This window comes from Hermetia illucens, chromosome 3, assembly GCF_905115235.1.
Source record: "Hermetia illucens chromosome 3, iHerIll2.2.curated.20191125, whole genome shotgun sequence".
Classification (NCBI taxonomy): domain Eukaryota; kingdom Metazoa; phylum Arthropoda; class Insecta; order Diptera; family Stratiomyidae; genus Hermetia; species Hermetia illucens.
The window spans coordinates 128,307,316-128,327,942 of NC_051851.1; the positions used below are offsets into that span (position 1 = coordinate 128,307,316).

General features: G+C 41.5%; 1 protein-coding gene across 1 annotated transcript; it reads left to right on the forward strand.

The window, feature by feature from the left end:
* The first annotated feature begins 730 nt into the window (after positions 1–730).
* Positions 731–20,264, forward strand: LOC119652143 (pickpocket protein 11-like). The gene is made up of 6 exons (XM_038056084.1): positions 731–1,160; positions 1,227–1,532; positions 12,829–13,292; positions 19,675–19,849; positions 19,916–20,022; positions 20,080–20,264. Exons 1-6 carry the CDS (start codon positions 754–756, stop codon positions 20,262–20,264), a joined length of 1,644 nt encoding a protein of 547 aa, XP_037912012.1. The 5' UTR covers positions 731–753.
* The last annotated feature ends 363 nt before the right edge of the window (positions 20,265–20,627 follow it).

A 20,627-nucleotide genomic window follows, 5' to 3' on the forward strand; every position in this document is an offset into this window, starting at 1 on the left:
TTATTGTAGTCGATCTGTTTAGGAGGTGGATGTGAGTGTTTTCAAGTGGGTTAAAATGCTACACTACCTAGTGTATTGGCAATCTTTATGAAGATTTTTTTTCCCTTAAAAAAACATATGTTACAAAAATTTAGCAACCTAAAAGGAAAATATGCCGCGCCTTATATTTGTCAATTTTTCTACCCATGGCTACATTGCCTGTGCACGTTGACGTCGGCGAGGATTTCTACTTCCGCTCCCAAGGAATTTTAAGGTGGGCGTTTGCATGGTTTAACGGACGTCGAAGTCGAGACCTTGGATACACCCAAATATGTACCTTGTCTACGTATATATGTCTGATAAAACTATTAATTTAATTGCCTTCTCGATTGTCAGGTCAATCATTTTCCATTTCACTTCCCACTTCTAAGTGTAACAATTAGCCTTTGAAGGAAAGCACTAATCCCGTACGGATATATTCATATAAGCTGTATTTATCAGTGTCGTGTTCGACGCTGTTCGTCATTGAAAGCTGGAAGTCACACTGATTGTTGGGTGGGTTTCTCCTTATTTTAATTTGGGTGTTCTGCCAATTAATCATAGTTAATAAAGCGGTCATTATGAATGCAGTCAACAGAAATAACTCAACCGACCTTCCTAGCCTTTGTTAGAATACCAATTACCGTTAAAACGAGTATATAAATATCTGGAACAGTTTTCCTGATGTAGTTAGTACACCTTTGAATGCAAATGTAGCAAGGAGGGCATTACGAGATGGAGTCTTGGTCCCCAAATGGCCAGGCTTGGTCTGTACAAATCGGAAATAGTAACAAATTGCAAAGGCAAAAACATGGAGAGTTCTCGCGCAAGTGGTATAACTTCTGGCTAGTTGACGCTTTGAAACACTATTGCAATACGACGGGATTACACGGCTTCAATTATATAACTCGCTCTGACACAACACGATCCGAAAAAATATTTTGGATTATAGTGGTTATAATTGCAATAATTACGGCAATTGTGTTAGTGGTGATATCGTCGAATTGGAGCTCAGAAACACCAACAGTGACAGTGATTGAAAGTACTCATTTTAATACATGGAATGTACCTTTTCCGGCAGTCTCAATATGCAATTTCAATAAAATTTCGAAAAGGAAAGCTATGCAGCAGGCAAGGATGCTGTAAGTTATTGACCTCTAATTTCGAAATAGTCAACTTTCTAACAATTCGAAATATTTTATCTCCAGAAAGAAACCTCCGAATATAACAGTGGATAAGTTAGCTAAACTGTTCTTGCGGATTTTGGATTTTGTAGAAGTTACTGACGGAAGAAAAGAGGATTATAAAACACTGGGAGCTATTTTGGCTGAGAACAATGTCAGCACACTGGAAATGTATGAAAAACTTGCCCCCGATTGTGATGAAATGTTACGTCGATGTGTTTGGAAAGGCACTCAGACCCGGTGTGATACATTATTTCAAACGGCCAACTCATCGATTGGAATATGTTGTTCCTTTAATAATCATGGAACAGAAAGCCACCACTATTCACTGTAAGTGCAGATATTACTAGTTTGTACTCATCTCCCGCCACGATGCATCGGCCCCAGCAATCGGACATAGTTTTGGCACTCCCAAGAGTTGTTGGTTTGCAATGTGAGATTATCAACAATTATCATGCGTGATCAATTCTGAAAGCATTTTGCTCCCTCAATACTTCCCCCGCTGATATTTAAAATCAGAAGCAATCCAAAGCGTACATGCTCAACATGCGTCAGTAAGACTTAGGGAAGAAAACTATGCCAATAAGTATTAATAAAATCAATCTATGATGCTTTTGTCCACTAGATTTGAATTGATTGTCCATTTGACGCTTCTTCCAAAGTTACGAGTGTCTAGGGTAGTTGCCTGCGTAGGAGCACAATTAGCTCAATATTTTTTGCACCAATCTAGTGCCTTGTGGTATGATGTTTAAGAATACACTCAAAGTATTTCATGCGTAAAAGCCAACTAAAGGAAGGCTAGCAAGCTGCAAATTTAGAATCTTCCTGCTATTGAAACATCTACTGGGTCGCAAATAGGGACAAATCTCACTGGTATGAACTTTGGCTATCGAATGGCTTATGATTAATTTTGGGAGTGTGCGTATGCTCCCTGAAAACGATATGCAGTAAACTGAATGCTCGCTTTCTCCAACATGAGAGATATAACACATTCTGGTCCTGAGGGAAGTGAGATGGTAGAACTTTCCGTCTTACAGCTTTTATAGCACACACGAGTCTGGTGTCGGACTGCTCCTGGCGATTATCGCAGGGTCAGCTCTTTTAATCATGGAACCGGATCCTGACAGTTTTTGGATGAAATTAATTCTCCAAGCACCATATCACAAAATCCTACCTGACTAATTTGCCAACTCGCTTCTTCCCAGTCCTGGTTTCCAACGCTCGAGGCACTTGTTGGGAGTTAGTGTTCCTGCAAGTTCTTCTTCTGTCTAAATACTTACTTATAGTAAAACACACTTGACGTTTACTTTAATAAGTTATTAGCAGGCGTTTTCAATGGTATGGACACGTGATTCGCGCGGATGAGAATTTAGACTGCATGCAGATTAGAAGAACAGAATGGTGCAATTGATAACGACGAGCCGATTCCGCTAGTGAACGGGTCAAAGGCTTAGAAAAGCAAGAAAACATTAGTTGCACTTAAAAAAAATAGAAAGCGTATTTAGCAGGAGTATCTATTGCAGCTTCCTAGACTTTAAGCACATATATATGATTGTCATTCCCCTCTTGGTGGGCTACAGCGCGTCAACCAGACCTATGCGCCATCGTTCACGGTTCGCTGAAACGTCTTTCAGCTCTCCTCAGGACTTCCTGAAATGTCCGCACCCCTCCTCTACTTTTCTGTGCAAAGAGCTCTTCAGGCAAACTACTAGTCGTCAACCTTGGGATAGTGGATTCCATTCCAAAACGTTGCCAGCATGGAATTGTCAACACTCCTTAATGTGTGATTAATGTACTACCACTTGTGCCTTCCGACCACATCGCCTACGGATGACAAATTTCTTCATTTGAAATAATGTCAGACCAGCGAACTCCGATGAGGCGTCGAAAACAGATATTGATGAAGGCTTACAGTTTTTGAGCGACAGTGGTGGTCACTTTCCTTGCGCTACTCCCAATTTGTTTTTGTGGATGGAACTGGAAATTTTGAAAAGACCCTGCCGCGTCAGATCGCAGTAGTATGTGGAATTGTCACCCACTAAAACCATCCCAACTTCTCCGCCCATATTCCCACACGACCACGGTAAAGTATTACTACGCAGGGAGGGTTATGGCTTACACCAGCATGATTAAGTCACGTGTGCGTCGGTGATTCAGTTCTGCAGTGCGGATCACGGGTAATGAAGCATAACAAGATCCGGGTTCTCAGGCGTAGCTACGCATTCGGGACAGTCCAATCCGAAGGATTGGAACCACTTTCAGTATCTACCATGTCTTGTAAGGAGCTGTGTTAGGTGATAATCCATTTCTCCATTTTTTTGCTCGATCCACTTCTCAATACACGGGAGCAATATATGGGTCAAGCGACCTTTTCCAGTATTATCCTACCGTTGCACCATCTCCTGTACAACTTTTTCTTAGTGGCTTTTCCGAAGTTAGCGGTCATCCTATTTTGGTAGGGAGAGTGTGTTTTATACTCAAGAAGATGATTTATGCGTTTCCAAGTGAAATAATTGCTGTTCCAGTCTTTAACAACAGCAGTATTCATGTTTATCCGGGGAGTATTCGTACAACTTTGCCGAGTCCCACGATGAATCTCGATTGTCGGGGATAACGTGGTGACCTTCCAGGCTTTAGAGTTGTTGCGAAATGGATTCAGCGCCAACCTCATTGCATTCTATTATTATCTCTGAGGCTCTGCAGTCGTTAGATATCGACGGTCGGAGCCAGCTTTCCCGATCCCAGAAACTGCCGGTACTACGTTTGCGAAGCCCTGTATCGTAAAAGAAACTTTTTTTTCTTCTCCATAGTTGGTTTGATTTCTGGGTATGCTTCTCATGGCCAATTTTTAACCATAGCATTTGCTCCCATCAACTCGGACTGCGCATAAGCATGCGGATACATCCCCTGATGCATGTGGATATTCAGACTTCTCCTATCTGCGCCAAGGAACGCAACAGATGGGGGGATTCGGCAGCAACTCACAAGATTCCCATAAAGCAACACAGAAAGAACATGAGCACAGAATAGTTTCTACCTGATTTTAGTATTGACAGATTCCAGATTTTAGATAAGGTGGATATAGCGTTTCAACGTATCCAGTAACATCCGGTTCGGCGCGGCCGTCGGAAGGGACCATGCTTCTTAGACATACTATATAAAGTCACCAATGCCTTCGATGCTCTGTCCATTAATGCAGGTAGGGAGGAGGCGGGATATTCCGAACTTTCGTTTTGTTTGTGTTTATATTCAGGCCAACTCTACCTGCCTCTCTTTCTAAATCCAGAATCATTCGGCCAAAATCTATGACACAGAGAGCAAAGAGAGAAAACAGATGTTATTAGCATAGCCGACCTGTTTAATAACGACGAAATCTATGAGCAATACCATGACCGTCCGGTTGTGGATAAAATTCGGCTCAATAGGTTACGGTGGGCGAGTCACGGCGGTCCGAAAAGTCTATAAAAGCAATATCTATAGTAGAAAAAGAAGAAGAGGCAGATCCTGCCTAAGATGGAGCGATGGCGTAGGTCAGGATGCCAGACAGATTTTAGGGATACCGAATTGGTGAACCTGGGCGCAAAACCGGGATGTCTGGAGTTCCTTATTAAGGCAGGCCTAGACCGGATACCGGTTGTTGCGTCGTTGATGATGATGACGATGACGTGTTCAAGGAAAGATATCATCGTCCTTTGAACTCCTCCACGGGTCACAAAGCAGCGTGGAAAACATCTCCGATAACAAGAAGGAATAATACTGACGACAAGATGCAACCCTGGCGGATTCGGCTTTGGACCTCAAAATGTCTCACTCTCTATTCACGGTGTCGAAAGTTTTCTCTGTGCACTGTTCCAAAGTGATCCGTAGTGGATTAATGTAGTCAGTAAAGGGGAATCCTAGATGCGTTCCAGAATTATTTTTGCTATTACTTTTATGAGGGCCTAGCCTAGGCAGACACCCCTCCAATTGTCACACTCTAAATGGATGCCATTATGTGGAGTAGATTTGCAAAAGGTGCAGGTGCAGCGATAAATAACTCTGAAAGAAAATTGTCGGGCCCAGCGGGTTTATTTCGCATGAGTTGATTGATTCCCGAGAATATTTCTATTTGTAGAAACACGCACGCTGCAGAGACTACCAATTTCATCCAAAAACAAAAGCGAAATTATTTTGGTTAGCAATGTGTTGAATTGGATTAAGGCCTTAATCGTCTCCCCGCGGAAATTTTGCTATACTACCTCTTCACTCCCTATAAAGGTGCTACTTTCCCTCATTCATGAATACTGCGATGATATCTTCAATGAATCTATCTATCTGTGAAGTAGATAATTATCGTAATTGCGACAAATTGAAAGATAATTGAATGCTTATTGTTTTTGAAAATGTCATCATCATCATTAACGGCGCAACAACCGGTATCCGGTCTAGGCCTGCCTTAATAAGGAACTCCAGACATCCCGGTTTTGCGCCGAGGTCCACCAATTCGATATCCTTAAAAGCTGTCTGGCGTCCTGACCTACGCCATCGCTCCATTTCAGGCAGGGTCGTCCTGCCGCGCCGACTAGCAATTTTCCGAGGCTTGTGACTTTACCCGATTGTTTATTTTAATGAGATCGGATGCATGCGCTTACTCATCCTGTCGCGAGACCTGCCACTACGGAGGAATAACTCCAACAATGCTTTATTTATCTCTTTCCCTGACCTCAGTATTTTATTTTGTTTTACTGACAATAGCACAAAGTGAATCAAGCTAGATTTGTCAAAAACTGCGGAACTACTGACGCAATACACGCTGCGCGGTTACTCATGGTGAAACACCGTGAGAAGCATTGCCCTCTTTACATTGCCACTCATCTGGTATGCTTTACGATAACACTTTGTGCCAGAAGAACTCGTGCCCCGTGTTCAACTGCTCTACCACCATCCGAAAAGTAAAGTTCGAAGTATGGCGGGTGTATCAAAACCGCTTCATGTCTCTGTTGGTGTTCATCAAGGATGCGCCCTCCCACCACTCCTCTTTGTTCTTGTTATGGACACCATCACACGCGATATCTAACGTCCAGCAGATGATGTTTTCCTAGCATCTGATAGCAAAAATGATCTCGAGCAACTTGTCCAAAAATCGTCTCATGCAACACGGTCTCAGGTTGAATCTAAACAAAACTAAGTTTTTAACGACCGATCTCCATGAAACAGGCACAATCACTGTCAGCGGCAGTGATTTGCTCAGAATTGAGCGATTGAAATACCTCGGGTCAACGTTATCAGCCAATGGAGAACTGCGTTATGAAATTGCTCATTCATTAACGCAATCTGGATAAAGGAGGATCGTGGAAAAATTGCGAGGGAGGCGTCTTCGATGGTATGGTCACGCAATTCGCGCTAACGAGAATTCGCTTGCCAAGATTGGTCTGAAAATCGAAGTCGATGGTGAACGACCAAACAACGGTGGCTTGATATGCTGGATGGGGATTTAAAAGCTTCGAGATTGCATCCATATCAGGCGTTTGATAGAGCCAAATCGCGAAACCGACCACGACGAGCCGACCCCGCTTGTGACCGATATAAAGGCTGAAGAAAATGAAGAAGAAGTACAAAGTACGTTGCCACAAACCCTCCTCTTTTACCTGGGCTTGAGATTAGCATGCATGTAATTAGTTTTACGGAGTTTACATTGGACGCTCTGTATATTCCGACATTCGTCAAGACTGTGCGGTGGCGGCGTTCGATTAGCAGGTGATCAATTTGGTTAAAAGTAGCCCCATCTGGAGAAACCCACGTTTGTTTGGGGGTCGCCTACCGCATAAACTAGGTACTTGCAATGATCATTTCATGGCCGAATAATGCGAAGTTGGTTGTCATTAGTGTTTTTATGTTAGCTAGCTAGCGTTAGAATCTCCAAGTATGATTTTGATGTCATACTTGGGGCAAACTTCGAAGATTCGTTCTATTGCTGGTAGGTATCCTTTCCTCTGTAGGGGCATGAACGTTAATGCGTCACCTGTTTAGAATTGTGCCTTGCAGTGCTTAGCCATCTTTAAAGCAGATAACAGCAGGTTATATGTCCGGATAGCTGAGTGGTTAGAGCGCAAGGCTGTCGTACGGAAGGTCGCAGTTCAAATCTCAGGTGGCAGTGGAATTTGTATCGTGATTTGACGTCGGATACCAGTCGGTTCAGCTGTGAATGAGTACCTGAGTAAAATCAGGGTAATAATCTCGGGCGAGCGCAATGTACCGTTACGGCCTTGAATGAAGTACTCTAACACACTTGAAGGCCCTGATCCAACATGGATTGTTGCGCCAACGATTATTTCCGAGTTATCACAATCTCGACTGATGCCGGATTTTACCTAATACTAGCACTAAGTGCCAAGCATTTAGGCTCGGACGATCCTACCTACTTGAAAACTAAAGGGGCGCTGGTGGTGGTGGCCGGTGGTAGGTCAGTGGGAAAATTCTTCCAGTACTCCCCGCAACATCGAGCACGTATGCAGAATGGTGTACTTCTGCAGGGTTTGAACCAGACTGTGCGAAAGTCCCAGGATATCAAGGGAAGCCGTGAGGGATTTAGGTACAATACCTGTAGCTGACAATATTATGGGAACTACAACCACCCGCTCGAGACGCCAAATTTCTTTGATTTCACGAGCCAATGGCTCATAGTTCACCTTCTTCTCCACGTATTTCCGTTCAATGTTGCTATTATGGGGGATAGCAACATCAATAATATACGCGCAGCGACCCGTCTTGTCAACTAACAGTACGTCAGGCTTGTTGTGTGCGGTATGGCGATCAGTCAGAACTTGCCGGTCCCAATACATGCTGTAAGCAGAACTATCAAGTACTGCTTGCGGCTCGTATCGGTAAACCGGACATGTCCCCGTGATCAGCCCATGCTTGTATGCAAGGTTTTGATGGATAACCTTACATACAGCATTATGCCTGGTGATGTATTGCACCGGTGCCATAACAGTACAGCCAGAAATGAGATGGTCCAACGTCTCTAACGCCGAACCACACATTCTGCACTGGTCGTTCTCCACCCGTTCTTTCATGATGAGCTTTTTATAAGCTCGGGTGGCGACCACGCTATCCTGAATGGCACACATGAACCCCTCCGTCTCAGCAAAGAGCTCCCCAGCACACAGCCATCTGTTCGACAGATGCAAATCGACAAATGGCTGCCAAAGACAATTCACGTGTTTACCGTGCATTGCCTTCGACTTCCATTCATCGATCCGTTCCTGGTCCGACTTCACCCCACTCAGAGGATTGAAAGATCGATCCTTCAAGTTAAGTGGAGTCAGTCCATAGTCTGCCTTACAGACAGCCTTGCATGGCTCGCCTGCTCTTTACTGTAAAAATAAGCCCGCAGCGAGTCGACTTGCCGATGATGTTGTGCCGTCACGTCAACCACGCCCCTACCTCCAATGTCACGAGGCAGGTTCATTCGCTCCACGGCAGACTTTGGGTGATGCATTCGGAATTTGGACATAGTTGTCCGTATCCGCCGCTGGACGTTTTCCAGATCGGTCTTCGTCCACGGCAATATTCCGAATGCATAAGCCAGTGAAGGGATAGCGAACACATTCAACGTTGCGCCAACGATTATTATTATTATTATTAACAGCAGGTTTCAGTTTTTGGCTGACTAGAAAGCTGCTTCGAGCACATGGTTTACTGGTTGACCCCTGTAATATACGGTGTAGTGTTGCTTCGTCAAGAAATCGGTCTCCGTTGAGCACATCTATTGCAAAGTTATAACATCAGCCCTATGTTGGGGCGCAGTATGGGTTAGCTTCTTGGCAGTACCTTTTATGTACAGAGAGCGTACGTTTCTTGAAGAAATGCGGAAATCGTTAGTCCGTTTTCGTTGCCGGGCTCGTCGTTATGTGGTCAATCTAGTCCCAGGCTCACATCGGGGTTCCGTAATTTTGGTTTTCCGTGGAGGACCAGTTGATAGGCGCGGGAGACGCCTTCATTCTTCTCCACCTACAACTTTTTCATTAAGAAAGTGATTAGCAGCAACATCCCATTGAATCTGGTCCTTGAAACATATTAGAGTAGTTCATTCAAGACCGTTATAACTTTTCACCAATAATTTTTCTTTTCCCTATCAGTAAATATATTTAAGTTGCCTTAAGGCACGTGAGAAAGTTCCGGTGCGATCGAGTCATGAAGCGTGGTTGCATTGCTCTGGAAGCATGCATAATCGGATGCCATACGTTATGAACCGAGCTTCTGGTTTCTGCCTTGCACCCATCATTAAATAATATTTTCAATACTGTCAACAAAAAGTGCTTAAGTTTATTGTAGAATATGGTTCCCAGTGTAAATAGATTAAAATACAAAAATATAATGAATTATTGCACGTAATGCTAGTAGCCGCAGCCATTATCTTCCTTTTTAGGGCTTTGTGTTCATCTAGTCAAAGTGGTTAGTTCTGGAAACTACTGCTACCCACTTTCTACTATGAAAGCAGGGGGAACTTTTTAACTTGTCGAAGAGACATTTATTCTAATATTTCTTGCATCATTCTTCTTTCATTCCTAAACCTTCAACTTTTGTTTGTATCCTTAATACCTTCAAAATTAAGTTACCGTCCTTTGAGAGAGCTCGTATTCGCTGGAAAGTTTTACAGAAGCAAGCCGATGCATCAACTCAATGACCTAAACCTGCATTTTTTCGCTCAATGGTTCAGTCCATAATCTTAAGAAAAGTTGATTTTTGTAATTGACATAAGGGGATGTTCTTACGTGGTGCTCGATATTTCAAATTTTTTTAGATTTTTTTTTTGGCAATCTCAAAGTCATGCAATGTTTTCAATGTTTTGAATTAAGATTCAAATCTGAGTGTAATTATGCGGTGTTTCCAACGATTAATTATCTCAAATAGTAAAAAACTTGTGGTTTCTTTTTCGTTAGTGTAGATATTTATCCTTGCAAATACCGATAACCTCCATCAGTGCTAACAAGTCTGGACTGGTTAGCACTGATGAAGGGAACAAGTGGTTCCCGAAATATCGGAGTTTGCAACCACAAAGAAATAAGTTTTTTATTATTATTATTGGAAGAAAATCCTGGAAAATCTAGAATAAAATTGTGAAGTTATTTACGAAAATACTTACATGATCCTGGTTCGGGCTAAGACTACTGATGTATAGAATAATGTGTAAAAATGTCAGCCCGATCGAATTTTAGTTGTGCTTCCGACCAGTTGAAAAAATATGATTTCGGGAGAAACGATTAACATGGCCCGTACTCTGAACTTCGGTCTAAAGTTTCTGCACTGTACTCCAAACATATTTTACTTTCAAAATGAATATAAAAGAAAACAAGCCGGAAGCTTGACGCAGGTATAAAAGGTTTAGTGTTTCTCTATGTGAGGAGCATAACGTGGTTCTCCATTGGCTTATAGCATTGGCCCGAGATATGGAAATCGCTCAGTTCTGGGCAGGTTACTGCCACTGCCAGAACTGAGCAATTTAAATATCTCGAGGGGCAGGTTACTGCCATTGCTAGAACTCAGCGATTTAAATATCTCGAATCAATGCTACCTGCCAATGGAGAACCGCGTAATGAAATTGTTTCACACATTAACGCAACCTTGAAGAAGTGGCATTCCCCAACTGGTGTTCTTTGTGATCGACGTATCAGCGCACGTCCTAAATTTAAAATTTACTGCAATGTCGTCCATCTGCCGCTCTCCATAGTTCTGAGTGTTGGCGGCTATAAAGGACAATGAACAGGGTCTTGCGGTAATGAGGACGAAGATATTGCATTGCACTAGTGGCGTGACACGTTTTGGTGTGGTCACGTAATTCACGCTAACGAGAATTCAACAACCAGTATTGGTTAGAACATCGAAAGCAATGGTAAGCAACCAAAAAGCCGGCCAAAACAATGGTGGCTTGATACGCTGGATGGAGATTTAAAGGTCTCGAGATTACATCTTGATTAGGCATTTGATAAAATAATATGACGAAACCGATCACCACTAGCCGACCCCGCTTGTGAACTGAAGGCTGAAGAAAAAGAAAAAGACGTGAGGAGCGACGAGTGCACGACAGCTCCGTGGAATATAGGTAAAAATTCCATTGCCCTCTATTTTCTAGAAAACGCGATTTAAATAAATCATTTGATGGAAAACCCTGTGTTGATAATGGTCAACCTCATACCCATCACACTGTGAGTTTAATATTATTAGCAAATGCCAACAATTTAACCAACATCAAATATAAACAAGTCGGAATACCGGAAGCTCGCGCTTCGGGTATAAAGGTTTTGTGTTCATTTTATGTGAGAAATTTCAATGCACATTTTTCTATCCGTATATAGCTACAAATCCAACATAATCCTTCATATTTTTCCAAACTACGAGACATACGTACATATTACAGCCATAGATATTACGCTCACCCTAAACAAACAAACTACCTATTTTCGAATACTGTACACATATATGCACGTATATAAATTTATCGTACCCATATTTCCGATTTACTTCTTATATCTATCTGAATTAGCGGAAAGTCCATTAGCACGCATATACTATATACCTACATACACACATGTCTGGTTGGCAAATAACTAAAAAACTAAACCAAAATTCTTTGCGACCCAATTCATAAGACCTCATTTCGTTATGGTATTGATGAATTGATATCTGATGATGACGTCATGCAGGTTGTAGAGTGGACGAAATTCACAAAAAATTGTAAAGTTTCACCTCCTATAACTTTGTTAATAATACTTGGATTTTCTTCAAACTAAACTGTGCATTATGCTCTTCATTACACGAATGCCAAATTTTGTACTTCTGGGATAAACATAAGGGCGGTGTCGGGTAAATTTCTAAAATGTGGAAATATACTATTATTAACTTTATTTGTGGAGATATCGGATTTTTTTTCAGATTTTTCGGTTGGATAGGTTCTGAGAACGAGACCTGTTACACTTTTTGGGGGTCATATTTTGAGCCCTCACTCCCCTATGTTTCACCCAATATCAAATATGGAACCAGTTTCGAAAAATATTAATTGAGACCTTTCATTTGATACCCCACATCGCTACATTCTGTAAAAAAAAAAATTGCGCCCTCCATTCACATGTATGGGGAGCCCCCCCTTAAACCTAACACAAGTTGGCGCCACTTACTGCATGTAAAGGGAACACCAGATTACATACTCTCACCAATTTTCGTGACAATCGGTTTAGTCGTTTCCGAATAAATCGGGTGTGACAGACAGACAGACGGACAGACACCGTCTCGATTCTAATAAGGTTTTGTTTCACACAAAACCTTAAAAAGGGCTAGGGAGAATTAGATTCTTCTTGAATGGAATTTTAATATTTCGCTCGAATTTCAATTGTTCTCGTTAATTATGACGTCAGCATCTTATTTGTATGGCTCCCATCTGTCCACCAAATTTTGTTCGGATCCGTTTAGCCGTTTTGGAGAAAAATGCGTATGGCAGACAGACAGACAGACATTGAATCGATTTTAATAAGGTTTTGTTTTACACAAAACCTTAAAAATGAGTTTTAGAAAACGTCACATAAGAAAGCCCCCAAAGATAATAAGAATCATGTTTAATTTATTAACCTCTATTGATCTCTATTTTCAGAAGAGTTGCGAACGCTATGCCCAGCAAACCTCGACACGTTACAGGCAGCGGCTATCAAACTGGACTAACTGTTATTCTAAACCCAAGGACCGCCGATTATTTTAGCACTCTTTTAAGTGGATATGGGTTTAGAATTTTCATTCACAATGCATATGATCATCCAGGAACAAACTCTGAAACCAAAGTTGTTTCATCCAAGACTGAAAACTTTATAGGCATCACTCCAGAATCTACGTACGCTACTTCAGACCTTCGTCAACTTAGCCCAAAGTATCGCGGGTGTCTATTTCGAACAGAACAGAAAATGGACTTCATGAAATATTATTCACACATTAATTGCTTAGTTGAATGTCGCGCAAGATTGTTTTATGAAGTGTGTGGGTGTATTCCACTTGCATTGCCAAATAATGGAAGTCATTCGACTTGTAGGATGGAGGAGATTGACTGCGTCTTAAAGAATAGAAGTCAGTATTTAGATTGTTACAGCAAAATAGTTCCGGAAAATGCTAAAAGTTTATTATTATATTTTTCGCAATTATGTATCATTATTTTCTTTATTTGTTTAATACGTCAAAGCAAATGTTTTCTCCGATGGTAGGCAAAAATGGCCTAAATTGAATTACTTTCATTTCACACTGTGCCTTCCAAATGTTAAACAATTATTACACACTTCCATTGCATGCGCCAAATTTAATATTTCAACATCAACAGAGGTGGGAATTTTCAAAAAGCCAACCCCAGGGTTCACGTTATCTGAGAGTGTGGGGTTTTTACCCATTAAAACCACCTCTCGCCAAACTACGACTGCGATTTTTACATCCAGCAGCTTTCTCTGCAAATTTTGATTTTCGCTTTTATTGGAAGAAGACCATCTGGTCAACTCTAGCATTTTGGTTAGCTTCGCTGAGCAACTGGCTGTTCCTCAATAGTTATCCTTTATGTTAGTGAGGGATTTGACTTTAATTTGTTCAATCGTCTCATCATATTTGCTATATCTGTCAATTTTTGGACTACTTTATTTTCATGTGAGGTTAATCGTTGACTTCACTAGCGAACTGTATTTTCAGGTCCCTAAGTACGTCCTCTTTACGAATGAACCAGAGAGCGTTTGCTATGGTCTAAACACTTTGTTTTGGTACGGCCTCTAAATTTGATTGGTTGTCACAGCCCGGGAACTGTATGCCGTACGTCAAAATGGACCTGACGATCCGTTTGTAAATCAACAACTTGTTGTCGATGGTGAGCTGGGAGTTCCTCCTTCCTGTCATTTTATATTTTTACTTTAAACAATGGGAGTCCTCGCTTACTGACTATTGTATCTTCTTTTCATTATTGGCGCGTTGGGCGGAGTACCCTAGCCATAACTTCCTGTGGTTTTTGCCTTTGTACCTGTACCATTGAATTTTTTTCACGGGACTTCGCCTAATGATTTTCGGCGAAGAACCTGCTTTTCTTTTCTCATACGATCTTCTTGTTTGCAAGATCCAGTCAGTTTTTCTAGCCGATTCTTCTTGATCTATTTTGGTTCTCTTTGGTCCATTAACACTGCGGCACTTCACTGGAAGTAAGCTAGCCTGAGATTTTCTCTTGAGGATTTCGTTTTCCCGCTGTTTAACTTACGAACTAAGCTGTAATGTAAGTTTCTCTAGCTTGTTGAGTTTTTCGCGCAGTTCCTCATTTTCTATTCCCCGAAGTGTTGGCGCTATATTGTTTAACGGTTTAAGGTTTTCCTTCCTTTAGTGTCAGTGGTATTTTTTTGTACTTTGGGTTGCGTTTTTGATCGATCGTGATTATCATGTAACCAACGAACTCCTCCGAATCTTTAGAAGCTACCTCCTACTGGTCTACCACCTGGATATGCAATCCATTGTTTTGTTCCATTACATATGAGTGGATCTAATTTATACCTCTTGCCACGTTCAACGTTAAGTGCTGGGATTCCGTTCACGTTTTTTCTCCCCACGATGGCTGCCTAATGGTTATCCAGGGCTACCATTTGAGGGGTGAGAGTTGACTTGATCCAAACATATATAATATTTTTTGTAACTTCTTTAGGCTATGGCGCTATGTTTTATTTGTCGGTCCTTTACATGTATCCAACCTTCTGGGGAAAACGACCAAGCCATCAAATATAAAAAACAAAACACCGTGTAACTCCCGCTGATATTTGAGTCCACCCATCTATTCCAAAAAATTTCCCAATCGGTCGCCTACCTTCTACCTGGGCTTTTGTCCATATGCTACACTTGGCGCATAAAAGGACAAGTAATCTATTATAGCGGTTACGCCCTCGACCGTTCTCCTTGTACTCAAAATTCACCTGCTGACTTGTTGTCCGAAGGCAAATATTGCCTGTCAGCCGTTGGACAGGATTAGCCGAAGCTTTATAAATAAGACACTATAGATTGTTAGTTTTGTTCTTTTATGTACATTTTCACTATCGAGGTTTACTCTTTTACTTTTAATCAGGTAAAAGTCACCGTAGACCACAGTATAACCCAATAAACTAGGTATCCTTACTAACTGTCCTCAACGGAGTGACCTACAGACATTACTTACTTCCACGGTCAGAACGTTCCCTGCTTGGTGCTCTTTCGTAAGAGCTCTATTATTTTTCCTCTCGCCTCTCTTCGCAAGGGCAATAATTCAACCCGTTCTCGCTTACTAGAGAGTCTCGAATTCGTGGAGACTACATGCTTCGACCTTTCCTACAATGTCGAGGTAAAAATTTTCAAGTTGTAATAGGCATTTTCTTGACTGCGTATAAACCAAGCAGTAATGTGAGCATTATTCCAGGGCTGCTGCTAGACCCTCATTATGAGCGTTCTCTCCTTCCGTTGTCGCTCCTCGACATCATGAATACCGCCTACCTTTCGATTCTATATTATTTTAAACCCTTCAACTAGAATGTCAATGAATTTCGTGCACAAAAACCACGAAAGCTACTTCGTCTGACGTTATTTGGAATACGCTGGGAACTTAGTGAACCCAGACAATATACCAGCGGGAGCCTCCACTGGTACCCCCTAACTTTACCTTCATTCAAAGTGATGTTGCATGTAACAGAATGGATGTAACCACTCTCGAACAGTTGCCGCCTCGTTGGTTTTCCAATTTCGGGCAGCATTCCCGTTGGCGCGTATACAACATTGCTAGTTTTCTCATTCGCGTAAGCGAAGTGTTAACGATAAAGCTAATCTCCGATCCAGCATAACAGCGACATAAGTGATATATGGCTTGCACTTTATTACGTACTGCCCCATACAAAACTGTAAAATTTCCTTCGTCCTTTCGTCTACTGACAAATACAACCTCAGGCTTGTATTCTGCCAGCTTCAGCCTATGTAATTCTAGCCCTTTCTTTGTCGTCCGTCCAACCTGATAACTTTCACCTGCCCAGACAGCCTCCTCAATATGTTTCTCAACTACTGCAATTGGAATATCGTCCGGACGTTTATGGCGCGTCAACCAGGCCTCCCCTAAAGGCTCGCAATCCTCCCCTATTGTTCTACGATAAGTTGTTTTTTTCGAAATAATATCAATCCAGTGTATTCCGATGATATACTAGAACAAGTTGGCTTCATTTCCCATGTGCTACTCCCATATATCAGGAAAGAAACAGTAAGAATATTAGCGGAGGAACCTTTTATCTTCAGTCCAACTCTACTTGCCTGTCTTTTCGAATCCTGAACCATTTGGCTAAGGTCCAGAACCCGGCGAGAAAGTCAACAGATATCATCAACGTATTCGATGTATTTGGGAAATGATGTCATGGTACATTAAACTCCTCCATTTCCTCCAAACAAGACAACATGAAGAACGTTATCGATAACAAGAAGAAATAATATCTACGACATTTTGTACTATGATATGACACACTGGTAATAGCTATTTGTTTCTCAGGAATGCTCCTCTTATATAGAGCAAGCCGGATATACTTTCTATTCACGCTATCGAAAGCTTCCTCGAAATGCTTGAAGTGCGGGTCAAGCGGAGATCTAAACTCCACACGGGTGAATTACGATGTTCCTTAATCCGGACTGAAATCTTCCAGTCAGGATCTTGTCAGAAACTGGCTCCAAAAAGGTTAATCACCAATTTATCACCCTTTTTAGAATTAAATTAATTTATTTAACTGACATGAGTATTATTTAACTTTTCTAAATTAAATTAGACATTGCATTTTTTTAAAGCAAAACACAACCATGATGAGATCTATTTTTCTCGACAGACCCAGGCAGACTATTTATTCTACCTGGTTGTTCCGCCAGCCTCGCGATTGTCAACCTGCTTTCAGCGGGTAGGTGCGGAGGCGCTGTAGTGTAGAACCGCTTAGCGGAGATTAGTCCGAACTCCACACCAGGTTAACGAACCTCACCACGACTGGAAACTCATCTACCTGTATTCTTGTACATCGAGCAGATCTATTTCGCGTGTTTCTACAAAGTCTGGATATATGCTCATATTCCAGATATCGAAAGTGGACCACAGGAGATAATTTTTCTCGGATCTTGCAGACGATGTTGCGAGGTTATGGAAAAGCATTCCTTGCTGACGACGAATCGAAGATGGTCCGTGGAGTCGATGCGAGAGTGCACTCGAGTCCTACGGTCTTACAGGATTCGTCAGTGTATTCCAAGCGAAGGTACTAGCGATATTGGAAGCCGGTCGATGGCAAGGGCTTGATTTTGGTCTTGAGCCATTAAGGTGTTGTAGTCGGTGACGAAATCCGACGGACTGAATAGACGATTCCGTTCTCTTGACAGCCGCTTGGTGAGTATAATCGGGGTCTCAGTGCTGAATACGAAGGGTGAAATCTACTCGCACTACCTAACAGTGCTGACTTCAGATGGCGAAGGCCCATCACCCCAATAGGATTTGATACGCCTATAGCAACGATCGCGAGAGCTTTCGGGCCAAACGTGTTCAAATATGTGCAGGATTACGGAAATTTGCAAGGGACACCATACGACAAACTCGGAATATCCTGCAATATATGATAGTTTGCCCAAGTTGCGAGCTTCTTTCGTTTGCCCTTTTCTTGACATCCCAACTAGAAGGGAGTGACCATTCCATGGAGCAATTTTCCTTAAGGGAGTAGTGCCTTGCACTGTGTTTTTTCTATTGTCAACAGGACACACTCTATAGCAAATTATTAACTTTACTGTAATATTGGCATTCTGTATCCTAAAATGTAGTAAATTCTTGTTAATAATATTAACAATTAATATTTTCATTTTTTTTTGCTTTTTTGGACCTATCGTTGCATTTGATAGCCCACACAGCTACATTGGCAGACCGTCAAAAGCTTTTTATTAACATTTGTTTAACATAAAACCTTAAGGGCGATTTAAGGCTCCACCATGTAGATTTTTCCTAAGATATGTCTTGCTACTACCGATTTTAAGGTATCTATCTCCTTTTAATTGTTTTCCACTCCCTCTCGTGGCTAGCAGAGACGATGTGTCTGTCTAGTGCTCTCCTCTATCTGTGAAGTATTTCCTGTTTACGTATATTTCAGCTAATCTGATATACTACTTTAATTTTTTCGTCCATTGTCGACAAGATTCATTGAGATTTATCAAATCCTCCCTTGATCAACATTAGACATAGGCCTAAACTCTGGGTAAAGTGCAGTGACATCGAAGGAAGCGATAATCCCATTGTATCCTCTTTACTTTTCACCATGATTGATTGGTGGGTCCCAAGAGCCTGCGTTAAACTTTCTTGTTCCAAACATTAGGAGACTTTCTGGGGGTCTATGAGGCAATGACAATTGATGGATTTATTTAAAGCCTACTAACCTTCAACTTCAACCTTCAAGTTTTAAAACTTTACCACTACCGGAAGGTCTACAATGCCTCGGATAGGGGCTGATCTGACGGTCTAGACCTTTAGCTATCGAAAATGGACTGCGATTGATTTCTGGAATGATCGCACACTTTTCGACAAAGGTAGCGAGAGTTTCTTGAATTCTTTCTTTTTCCAGCTCAAGTGAGAATCCCAAGGATCTAGGCTACATATGCTGGGCCTAAACGAAATAAGATGGTGGGACTCTGGGAGTACTCTTTTTCCGTTTGCGGCAGTGTGCTCGAAGACGCGAATCTGGTGTCGGATTGTTTCTGAGGCTTGCCACAAGGCTCTCTTGACTTGGGAGCCGGTTGCTGATACACTTCTGTTCATAATTGCACAGTGCTATGCACCAACGCAGACTTTAAATGGATGCTTTCTTTGAGCTAGTTCAGGAGAAGCTTGCTAAAGGTGAAATGGTGATCGTGATAACTCGAAAGCCTGCTCGACATAGAGCATGCTGGTTTTCGTTTCGGATTTTTCTACATTGATCACATAAACATCTTACGGGCCTTTTGGAGCAGTGCGCGAATTTGGCTTCGCATGCTCTTCATTGATTTCAACAAAACTTTCCATAGCACGAACAGAGTGGATATCTGGCGTACTCTACGCAGGAGGGACATTCCGGAGAAACTAATAGCGCTAAATGTCGCATGCTGCACCGAGATAAAATTTCACAGGAATTCGAGGTATAAAACTGAATCCGCCACGGTTCCATTCTGCCGCCGATATAATTTTTTATATAGAACGTTCTTCGCTAACCGAATACTAAGAAGACCAAGCGTCAATGCGGTAAAAGATGGTATCAAAGAGAAATAAGTAATTTGAGCTCATATCGGAGTTTAAGTTTAAGTTTATTTTGTATATTTGTCACCTATGTACAAATGTAAGTAACATACACACTCCATCCATGCACGATTTGTTTATGTGTCTCCTAAAAACTGTTTACATATAGAAATGTGCCTACGAAATTTCCACTTTTTTTCGAAATTCAAGATTTAATCAATGCAGCAACGCCTAGCGTCAGTAAAACCACCGTTCAAAATGATACTCGGACAGTCTCCACACTGAAGTGCAACTGCTTGCCTGATTGTGAATTGAACCAATATCCGGCAGAAATAGCAACTGGAGCTCTGAACAGAGAATTTTCTTATAATTCTCTGAGCCTATTGTGAGTAGATCCTAAATTGTCCAAGCTTCAATATGGGTAATGGATAATATACCTTATCTTTGGTAGCAAAGATTTGAATATTACTAGCCAAGTGGTAGTGCATGTCTATTTTGACGATTTAATTTCGACTCGGTTTCGGAAAGATATTTACCAAAATTGGATTTCCATATTAGGTAGGTACAGATGTATGTTTGATTAAGTACTGAATCAATTACCATTTAATTTTCCAGCTTCGCTTGGAGGACTCTTGGGACTTATTTTTGGATTCAGTATAGTAACTGCGTTCGAACTAGCATATTATCTGTCATTGCGCCCACTTTTTCGGTGGTTCTCTCAGCGACTAGCGAAAAGGCGAGGAAGGATCACAGTGGATGCATTTCATGGTCACAGAGAGTGTACGACTGTTAAAAAATGACTTGTATTAAATATTAATAAAGACATTTTTGGATGAAACACTTTTCTTTTTAATAGAAGTTCGGTTCCTCATCGCATGTTTTTAAGGTTTTGTCGAAAACAATACCTTAATAAAATCAGTGCCCGGTCTTTCTGTCAGTTCATCTAAGTGTCTGAGTGCTGGTAATACTTCTCTCAAATCTGTGAATCCTGTGTGAATTATTCATAATCTGAATTCCCGCAATTCTTCTGTGAATCCTCCTGCTTTTCGACAGGATAAACTTTCTAAAATGTTTGTTTGGTTATGAAGAGAAATTTGATGCGGCGTTAGGACTCTCCCATTTCTATTTGTATTGTATTTATATTTGTTCCTAGTTCTCGAAAG

What these genes read in the sequence shown, in the direction of transcription:
- LOC119652143 (XM_038056084.1), top strand. Translation starts at nt 754, where the DNA reads ATGGAGTCTTGGTCCCCAAATGGCCAGGCTTGGTCTGTACAAATCGGA. An exon ending in TATAATTCTCTGAGCCTATT is followed by an intron (nt 19,850 to 19,915) that starts GTGAGTAGATCC and finishes TATCTTTGGTAG; the next exon opens with CAAAGATTTGAATATTACTA. An exon ending in AAATTGGATTTCCATATTAG is followed by an intron (nt 20,023 to 20,079) that starts GTAGGTACAGAT and finishes TTAATTTTCCAG; the next exon opens with CTTCGCTTGGAGGACTCTTG.